This window comes from Peromyscus eremicus, chromosome 8a (assembly GCF_949786415.1).
Source record: "Peromyscus eremicus chromosome 8a, PerEre_H2_v1, whole genome shotgun sequence".
NCBI lineage: Eukaryota > Metazoa > Chordata > Mammalia > Rodentia > Cricetidae > Peromyscus > Peromyscus eremicus.
Window position 1 is genome coordinate 60,575,397 of NC_081423.1, and position 10,465 is coordinate 60,585,861.

General features: G+C 54.1%; 1 protein-coding gene across 3 annotated transcripts; it reads left to right on the plus strand.

Moving 5' to 3' along the window:
• Positions 1 to 2,994: 2,994 nt before the first annotated feature.
• On the plus strand, positions 2,995 to 10,427 carry Coro6 (coronin 6). Of its 3 annotated transcripts, XM_059271253.1 has the most exons (11): positions 2,995 to 3,169; positions 4,304 to 4,503; positions 5,925 to 6,047; positions 6,470 to 6,599; positions 6,692 to 6,873; positions 7,518 to 7,637; positions 8,517 to 8,621; positions 8,710 to 8,855; positions 9,159 to 9,216; positions 9,343 to 9,573; positions 9,661 to 10,427. In XM_059271253.1, the coding sequence occupies exons 2-11, from the start codon at positions 4,306 to 4,308 to the stop codon at positions 9,784 to 9,786; spliced, it is 1,419 nt and encodes a 472-aa protein (XP_059127236.1). In that variant the 5' UTR covers positions 2,995 to 3,169; positions 4,304 to 4,305; the 3' UTR covers positions 9,787 to 10,427. The 3 variants fall into 3 exon arrangements, with proteins under 3 accessions (XP_059127236.1, XP_059127234.1, XP_059127235.1); XM_059271251.1 differs by lacking the exon at positions 7,518 to 7,637; XM_059271252.1 differs by lacking the exon at positions 7,518 to 7,637 and having other exon boundaries at positions 9,664 to 10,427.
• The last annotated feature ends 38 nt before the right edge of the window (positions 10,428 to 10,465 follow it).

Sequence of the window (10,465 nt, forward strand, 5' to 3'; positions counted from 1 at the left end):
TCCGCTGTTTTTAAATGTGAATTTGTGCGCAGATGTGCAGACTCAATGTTCTTGTTACAGATTGAATAAATTTTTATTTTGAAGACAAAATGTGTGCTTCAAATGCAACAAAGGAAGAGGGTGCTGGGAAAGTTGGGGGGGGTAGAAGGGAACACTGACAACAAACAGAATAGCGTGCACACATTCCAGTCAAGCACACACTCAAGAACTATAGAGTGGGGAATAAACACACACACACACACACACACACACACACACACACACACACACTTGTTTGTGTGCATGTATATAACCTGCGTTACACAAAAGACTGACTAGGAAACGGGGTTACCAAAAATTGCGACAATGAGGCTCCAGTCAGGTGAGCAGGCTGGGGACTTGTCAGGTCAAAGAGGTACTCACCAAAGCTGCCACCTGAACGTTAGAATGAATAAGCAAAATTCTTCCACCATCTGTGGTGAAGAGTGACTGGTGTGGGACATCTGCGGTGACCTCACTGGACATTAATACAAGTTTTCAGCACAGTGAAATCTACACTGGGCTGCAGAGATGGGTGAAGGGCTAAAAATGCACATTATTCTTGCAGAGGACCTGAGGTTAATTTTCAGCACCCACATAAAGTGGCTCATAACTCCCTCTAACTCTCCTCCACAGACACCCATGCTTTTTGCCCCCCCCCATACACATAATTAAAAATGTTTTTTTAATATACATCAAGATTGCAAGAGAAAGACAGAGCCAATGGGTATATCTGGCTAGGTCCTGCCTTTTCACAACCCCATGATGAGATGTTTAATGTATTATTCATCATGTCCAAAAGAACACCACTATCTAGGGAAAGCTCAGGTATTACTTGCCCAATTGCCAACCAAACTTGCTGATGTTTCCAAAGAAAACTGCAGCCCACTTCTCTCTGAATCAGACAAGTCAGGTGAGTGGCACACCATTGTTCTCTAGTGGGCGTGCATGGTAGTGAAGCTAGAGTCACTTCACAAAATATTCTGGGAGTGCTCAGGCTTCTGACCAACTTTTTTTTTTTTTTTTTTTTTTTTTTTTTTTTTTTTTTTGTCAAAGCAAATGGACCAAATCATGTCTCATTTGTCAGGCCTCTCAGAAAATGAGATCATAAAATGAAATCCCACTGATAGTTCTGTGGAGTCACCAAGCCCAAGTGTCTTCTTCCTCTGACTGCTGTTTTGTTTCTAGCTTTACATTGTTGGATGTTTTTGCTCTTTTTGAAGGCCCACCACTCAGCTCCCAAATAAATCACACAGAGGCTCATACTTATAAATGCCTGGCTTTAGCGTGGGCTTTTGCCTTTTTCTATTTCTGTGTATCTTTCTTTCTTACTCCGTTACTGGCTGTGTGGCTGGGTGGCTGGTCCCTGAAGTCCTCCTCCTTCCTCTCTCGTTCCTTGATCTTTTCCCAGATTTGTCCCTCTATTTATCCTCTCTGCCCGCCAGCCCCACCTATCCTTGCCCCTGCCTTGCTATTGGCTGTTCAGCTCTTTATTAGACCATCAAGTGTTTTAGACAGGCACAGTAACACAGCTTCACAGAGTTAAACAAATGCAACATAAACAAAAGTAACACACCTTAAAATAACATTCTCTAGCAGCTTTATATGTGTGGATGTTTTGCCTGCATGTATGTTGGTTCACCATATGGGTGTCTGATACCTGTGGAAGCCAGAAGAGGGTGTTGGATCCCCAAGAACTGGGGTTATACATGGCTGTGAGCTGTTGTGTGGGTTCTGGGAACTGAACGTGGATTACCAGAACGTTAATAAGTGTAGATTGCCCAGAAAAACATGAGTTATTATTATCATAAAGGAGCAACTAGTCACTTGAGTCTTGTCTGCCTAACCATGTACCTGGAATCTTAAGGTAAAAGACTCCTTCCATCCTCATGGTTATATACACACACAGAAGCCCTCAATTATTTCTGTAGCGCCAACAATTTCTGATTCTGTTCCTCTACAAGCCACTGAATACCTAGACCCCTCCTGAAAAACAGACACCTGTGGGCACCCTTATGCATCTATCTCTCTCTTTCCCCTCCTTCCTCCCCCTACACACACACACACACACACACACACACACACACACACACACACACACTGGTCTCTACCGTACAGAAGACTGATTGTATGTGCGGCCTGAAACTGACCCCCCTACTGCCCTCCAGGACGTAAGATGGGAGGGAAGAAATGAAATCATGAGCAGGCATTGAGTAAACAGCAACTCCAGGAACTGGCTGCTCTTCCCTGGTTGTATTTTATCTCCTTGACCTTGAACAGTAAGTACTTCAGACCTGTAGGTCTTGGGAGTGAGGGAATCCTGCCCTAGAATAGAGGGACTGTCTCAAACAAAGGCCCTCAACTTCAGAGTTGGTTCCTCCGACCTCTAAAATGTGGCCAAGTATCTATGCCAGCCTTTTCCACTTGAACCTGGTGCTGGGAGTGAGTTCACTTTTCTCTGCCTGGTGTCTGAGCCTCCTGCTTCATGGAACCTTCTAACAGGGCGAAACGCCTATACCAGTGCCAGTGTTTTAAGTTCTCAAACGATTGCTACCGCTGTTAATAAAAGCCTTAGCCTCGAAGTTGCCCTGGGCCAGCCTTGACCTTCATCAAGCGACTGAGACGATTCCCCTAGAGCATCTTCAGGGGCCTCTAACCAGCGGGTCCTGGCTGTGCTGCCCCACAACCCCGCCCGCTGGGAACGACTAAATTAGCAGCGCGATTGCGGCAAGAATGCGGCGCTCAGGCACCTGATCGTTCGCGGTGGCTCCCAGTCTCGGTGTCCCGCTTTGGGCCAAGCGCCTGGGCCTCCCGAACCTACATGCGAGGGGCCGGAGGGAGACACGGGGCATGCACACTCACTTTTCCCGTTTTACCAGCGCAGGCAGAGTTGAGACGCAGGACTTTCCCGCGCTGGACAGGGCGTGGCCGTATTGGCCTGGCCCTGCCCCCCCCCGTTCGGCCCCGCCCCCTCAGGTTGATGGCAGCAGCAGCTGGGACTGCAGCGGAGCCCGCAGCTGAGAGCCGCAGGCGGCGGCCGGAACGCGCGACCCAGTGCCTGGCCCCGGACGCCTCCCTCGGCCCCCCGCGTACCCCGACCCACTCCGCAGAGGAGTCGCTGCGAGAGCACCCCCGCCCGGCTTAGGACCAGGTACCCCCCTCCCCGCCTCCGCCACCGCAGCCAACGGAGCGGGCGGGGTCTCTGGAGGGGGCAGAGGTCTGCGCCCCCCTCCCTCCCCGCCGCTAAATTCGGTCCGGCAGGGCGGACTTGGTGTCTATATTTGGCCGGACAGAGGCTAGCGAGGAGACACCTAGTCTCACAAGAACGCACTGCAGGGGCAAGAGGCGAGAGGAGGGTGCGGGTAGGCCGAGCTTCAGGCCTGGGGCTGCAGGAGCGGTTTGAAGGGCACAGGGATGCCCGGGCTGGGGAGGGGCAGGAAGCAGTGGGCCTCTGGGAGAGGCTGGTGTGTCCCCTTGGGGAAAGTAGCATAGCTGAGGTCCTGGTTCCAGGAAAAGGACCTCACCTCCTCACCGGCGCACATCTGGTCCTTGCCGATGGGGTCGGGGGCCCCCACTCTCAGGAGAACCTACTAGAAGATCCAGCACAGGCACAGGCAACACACCCAAAGAAGCTGGACTAAAGTGCGGTATTCATGTCAGATGACCATGGTCGGGCTTCTCAGAGAAGCCTGTGCTTGGTGGAATGGACAAAAGGGAGATCTACCTTCTACTGCTCTCTCCCACATATCCCCCCACCCCGGGAGGAAACCGATGAAAACGGGAGTTGAGACAGGCTGACAGGAAGCATGTAGAAAAAGACACATGTGCCTGAACTCTGCCAGTGATGAGAATTTGGGGATCTTGAGGGCTGGAATCCTAGCCCCACAACTAACCTTGAACTAAGGTCCAGTGACTAAGAGAGAGTGTGTTGAGTAGGGTGTCTCCAGGAGGCACAAACACTTGCAAAGAGGTGCTCATCCATGACCTGCAGCAGGAGGGGACCCACTGATATTGCTCCTCAAAACGTCCCCGTCTCCCAGGAAGTTTCAACCCTGTGTCCGTCTCCATTGCCCCCCTAGCCTGTGGTCAGACTCCCGGTCCTAGCCCCTCAAATTAAACACCATTGGACAGGTGATGAAGATCTGCCTCCTCCTTTGGTCACTTGGAAGGAAGCTCCCTGCTCCTTACCAGATAATTCTACTCACTAATACCTCCCTCCCACAGTTCGCAGGATTAAGGACCAACGTGCCTCTAGGCTCTGATATCCCCTATCTTTTTGCTCCAGCCATGAGCCGGCGAGTGGTTCGGCAAAGCAAATTCCGCCATGTGTTTGGTCAGGCAGCAAAGGCCGACCAGGCCTATGAGGACATCCGGGTATCCAAGGTCACATGGGACAGTGCCTTCTGTGCCGTCAACCCCAAATTTCTGGCCATTATTGTAGAGGCTGGAGGTGGAGGTGCCTTCATTGTCCTGCCTCTGGCCAAGGTGAGGGATGAGGGGAAGGAAGCAATTGGGAGGTGGCTGGCTGGGGCCTCTGGGATATCTCACTGAAATCCAGTCCTCAGTCAGAAGGGCAGTCTATGTGAACTGGCTGCTGTCCCCTCACCGTTCCCTAGGCTCACTGATGCTCGCTCTCCAGTCCGTGCAGACCCTGTTCCGAGCAGGGACCAAACGGGAGTTAGTGATGTAGAAGGCTGGGGTGCAGCAGAGCCAAGCAGTCAGATTCTGACCTTATTTTCCCTAGTGTCAGAGAGAGAGGATGTCTTAGATGGGGTAGAATGAAACTAAAAGGAAGGGAAAACAAAATACATACAGCCAGAGCGCTCCTCTGCGCACCAAGCAGGAAAAGGGGCCAGACAATGACTGCCACCTTTGCAGACACTTGGCCATCTCTACCCCAGGATAAACACCCCAAAGCATAACCTTGACCTAGATACTGACCCCTATACTTACCAGAGGAGGCCCCACAAGTGGCAGGGTCAGGAAGAGGCCTGACAATGGCCTATGACTCACCCCGGACAATGCAGACAGCATCCAGAAACACCAACCCAAGGGCTCAGATTTCACCTAGAGCCACCTCCTCCCCGGTATGACTGTCATTTCAATGCCATTTAGCCACCCTCTCTTCCAGACTGCATGGTCTGGGCCAGTGCCAACCCCCCACAGAGTCTTCATAGCTCCCCAAATCAACTCATGGAGACAAAAAGAAAAGTGGGGCCCCAGCCTGGTTAGGGGATATTAGGCACCAGGATTGCCTGCTTGTGGTTCCGAGTGAAGCCAAGGGACAGGTCTGCTCCAGGGGCTAGGACACCGCACTCAGGGTCACTCACTAAACCCACTTCTAGGAGCTTCCCACAGATATCCCAACTTGGGGGAACGGGCTTAAATACAGCCTCCTCACAGGGTGTATGGGTACATGTCTGTGAGTGAGCCCAGCACTGAGAAGACCGAGGCAAGACCAACGTAGGCTAATAAACATAATGAGACCTTATATTTAGAAAGAAAAATCCTTCTCTAAGTAAGTGTCTTTTGAAGAACACTAGATTTAATTCAAGTCTGGGTTCTAGTGTCTTGCTGTGGGTCCTTTGTTAAGTTACTGTGCCTCTCTGAATTAGATTCCCTCATACAAATGATTTCACATTGCATCTTCAGCAAAGTTCAAAGAGTGAACTGGATAGGCTTAGAGGCTGAGAGAGGTCTGCAAAAAGAAAATTAATGATACAGCATCGATAGGTAAACAAATCCAGTGCTCACTCCAAAACCACATACAGGAGGGTCTGGGGATGGTCATTTGCTTAGCAAGTGCCAGGCCCCAGTGCATGTACATGCACCAACACACACACACACACACACACACACACACACACACACACACGGTCCCACATCTCCCTCTCTCACCCCTCCAGACAGGACGAGTGGATAAGAACTACCCACTGGTCACTGGGCACACTGGCCCTGTACTGGACATTGACTGGTGCCCACACAATGACAACGTCATCGCCAGTGCCTCAGACGACACCACTGTCATGGTAGGAGCCAGGTGGATGCTGCCAGGCTGGGTTTAGGGAAGCAGGGAGGTGCCTCACCTGTGCTGGGGAAGGTGATAGATGGGGCAGGCACCAGGAGCCCTGCCCTGCCGGTTCCCAGATTATTTTTAGTTAAATACATACCCACTCCCTCCCAGAATGCACTGCCTAGAACTAATTATAACCGTGGACAACTTGGGGCCCTAAGAGCAGGGGTACAACACTCTGAAATTTTCCTGACAGAGTGAATGGGGAGGTCTCTGGAGAGCTAGCAATGCTCCTTGGTCCTGAACTGCTGCTTCTCTGTCCTGACAGAACCACACCTTCTCCTGGACTTGACACTTAGCACTCAACAGGGCCAACAGCATTGAGGGGGCGGAGCATCCCTGCATCCCACCTACTTGTTGCCTTTTCTTCCTATCTAGGTGTGGCAGATTCCAGACTACACCCCTGTGCACAATATCACTGAACCTGTCATCACCCTTGAGGGCCACTCCAAGCGCGTGGGCATCCTCTCTTGGCACCCTACTGCCAGGAATGTCCTGCTCAGTGCAGGTCTGGGGGATGTTTAAGAAGGATCCCTACTATAGATGATGGTGGGAGGAGGAAGGCGGGGCCCAATGACCACGCCTGGACACTCTGGACAGGTGGTGATAATGTGATCATCATCTGGAATGTGGGCACTGGAGAGGTACTGCTGAGCCTAGACGACATACACCCTGACGTCATCCACAGTGTGTGTTGGAACAGCAATGGTAGCCTGCTAGCCACTACCTGCAAGGACAAGACCCTGCGAATCATTGACCCCCGAAAGAGTCAAGTGGTGGCGGTGAGTTCCTGGCCTGGCAACTCCCTAGCACCCCTTGCTCAGCACCAGCTGTTAGCACCTGATACCCACCGTCATCAGAACCTCTGGTCCCAGCTTTTACCTGTCCCATCTCTACTCCAGAGATTAGTCATGACCCCCACCCACCCCACCCCCGCACCCTTGGCAGGCTTTACCGCCTCAATCCCTGCCCTGAGTTAGTGCCCAGGCTGCAACCCCCTGCCTGCTCCTGTTCGCTCCCCTCCCATGCATCTCAGAGCTCCGAGGAGGGCTCCTTGCTTTTAGATTGAGGGGAGAAGCTGGAAACTCCATCCTCCAACCAGAACCTGCATGAAACCTGAAGTCCGGGACCCTCTCCTCTCAGATATCCAACGTCATCTTCCAGGGTCTGGGGCCTGACCACCGACTGACCCCCTTCGCACCCATTGACCCACTGGGTGGGGATGAAACAATCTTCAAGGGTTGCTTGTCCCAGCTGGGTGCCCTGGGAAGGCAATAGCCCTATCCCCCTGTCCTGGCCAGCCTCCATCTAACCGAGGGTGTGGGGGTGGGAGGGACATGCAGGTTTGCCCGGAGCGAAGGCTTGGCGCGGCGGGGAGCCAGAGGGAGGGAGAGCTGGTACTCTAACCCACTAACCCTGCGAGCAGGAGCGAGCCCGGCCTCACGAGGGCGCCCGCCCGCTGCGGGCCGTCTTCACCGCAGACGGGAAGCTGCTCAGCACCGGCTTCAGCAGGATGAGTGAGCGGCAACTCGCACTCTGGGACCCGGTAGGCCAGGCCGAGCCGGCGCAATGGCTCGCTTTGCAGGTTCAGCCAGGAGCCCGGCCCAAGACGCCCAAGCGGAGCACAGAGCTCCCTTGTGGGTAAAGCCCCGCTGCAACCCCCGGGAGCCAAGAGACATCGCCTGCCCCAGGGATCAGCCTTTGAGGGTGCCTAAGGTTTGGGACCTGCTCAGAGCTCCGCACCTCCTGCTCGGTCCCCGCCCTGATATTCTCCAGGCCAGGGTCCTGCCACTGACCTCCGTGAAGCTTCGTTCTTAAGACCCCTTTCCCCCCACCTCCACCCCACACTCAGGTTGGCAAGGCAGGCAGTAGGGTGATGCTCCTCCCTTCTCCCCCCTCCCTCCCCCAGGAGAGGTTTGCAGCCCACGAGGGGATGAGGCCCATGCGGGCTGTCTTCACACGGCTGGGTCATATCTTCACCACGGGATTCACCCGCATGAGCCAGCGAGAGCTAGGCCTGTGGGACCCGGTAACACAGCTGGAGGCTTGGGGTGTGTGCCCCGGGGACTGGCATCACGGGCGAGGGGCCAGACGCCCCGCGCCCGCAGGGTATGCCCATTCTGACAGGGCTGAAGGTTGCTGCCACCTCACACCCAACACTGCCCAGTTTTGCTGCATCGCCTGAAGGAGCTCGCGCTGGCGCCCCCTCCTGGTGATGCCTAGTCCCTGGGGGTGGTTTGCTGTGACTGCATGCGACCGCACAGGGCGTCCTCGTGCGAGGGAGTGATAAGTCTAGAAGAGAGCCCTGCTGTAGCTCTCAGCAGAGCGGCCTTGGGAACGCATGGGATTTGGAGTGGGCATAAAGCGAATTCTGAAGCAGCCCGGGAGGATGAGCAGAGCTGGTCACTCTTCCTGTGCTCGGCAGAACAACTTTGAGGAGCCAGTGGCCCTGCAGGAGATGGACACAAGCAACGGGGTGCTACTGCCATTCTACGATCCCGACTCCAGCATTGTCTACTTGTGTGGCAAGGTGCTGAGGCTAGGCGGGAAGGCCCAGGGCCAGGATGGAGATGTGAAGGCCCTCTCGGGCCCTGCCTCTGAACTGACTGGTTTTGCAGGGAGACAGTAGCATTCGGTACTTTGAAATCACGGACGAACCACCTTTTGTGCATTATCTGAACACTTTCAGCAGCAAAGAGCCGCAACGGGGCATGGGTTTCATGCCCAAGCGGGGACTGGATGTCAGCAAATGTGAAATCGCCAGGTCAGCATTTTAGTCCCTTCTATCCCCCTGCCTCTGTTCCTCATGTTAGCTATTGCAGGCCTTCCCCTAATTATGCTGCTCTTTGAAAAAGAGAAGAGCCATATTAATCTTTTTTCAGTGACTATCCCAGCGCCCCCAACCTGGCATTCCACCAGGGATGTTTTAACCCCAAACTGATCATGTGTGCAAAGTTCAATGTACGTGGTAGTTACTCAGCGTATTGGCTTCCAACTCCTTAGTCCCAGACACGGGGCTTTTAAAACAACTGGGAGACAGCGAGTGTTGAATTCCCCTGCCCCGCAGGTTCTACAAGTTACATGAACGAAAGTGTGAACCCATCGTCATGACTGTACCTCGAAAGGTGAGGAAGGGAGTTCCACGTGGCGGGGGGGGGGGGGGGGGGGAGCGGAGGTGATTGGAAAGCATCAAAAGGCAGCTCGCCAGTGTCCCCGCTCACCCCGGCCCTCCTGTCCACCCCACCCCTCAGTCCGACCTGTTCCAGGATGACCTATACCCAGACACGCCCGGCCCTGAGCCAGCCCTGGAAGCAGATGAGTGGCTATCAGGTCAGGACGCAGAACCTGTACTTATTTCGCTGAAGGAAGGCTACGTACCCCCCAAACACCGCGAGCTCCGGATCACCAAGCGCAACATCCTGGATGTGCGTCCACCAGCCGGTCCCCGGCGCAGCCAGTCAGCCAGCGAACCCCCCTTATCGGTAAGCTCTAAGATCTGACCCGCTCCACCCTAGCTCTACCCGAGCTTCTGCTCTCTGCCATGGTCTCCTCTGCTCTCCACATACCAGCAGCAGCACACCCTGGAGACACTGCTGGAGGAGATCAAGGCCCTTCGGGAGCGGGTGCAAGCCCAGGAGGAGCGCATTACGGCTTTGGAAAACATGCTGTGTGAGCTGGTGGATGGCACGGACTAGCGCTGCATACGTGCTGCAAAGCTTTGCACGCTGCAGACCCGATGGAGCAGGGCACACAGACTGGCAGCACCCTTTCGGTCTGGGACTCCGCACCCTGCTTCCTGGGGTTGGGGTTAGGGGTGAGACCAGAAAACAAACTCCGTCCCTCACAGGAGACCTGGACACACAGATCTTAAGTGGCAAGGACTAAGCTCCGTACTAGGTCCCCGACCTTACGGGATCGGGCCTAGAGGGAGCCTGGGATAATGCTGGCCTTAGCAATGGTGCTTAGTGGTGAGGTGGTGTCCCTCTCTGTCCCTTACCCTAGGCAGGGGAAGTGCTTAGTATTAGTGTGCTGCCTGGGGCTACTGACCAGCTTGGGCTTGACCTCAAATGGATGGAGAGTCAACAGGTATTCCGGAGTCTCAGGAAAATCCCCACATTTAACCTAACAAGCTCACTCAATTCCCCGCATAGTGTGTGAGGGCGGACGGGCAGCCTCCGTTTCTGAGGCGGGCAGAGCCTGACCCACTAGCTTCATCTATCCATCCTTAGCAGAGGGCTTTCCCCTTCTTTGGCAGCTCCTTGGAGACAGACAGACCCCACCAGGGAAATCTCAGGAGAACTGGCATAAGGAAGCAGGTCTTAGACACACACACACACACCCCACTGCCTCCAGCTCTTTGATGAATCTGTAAAA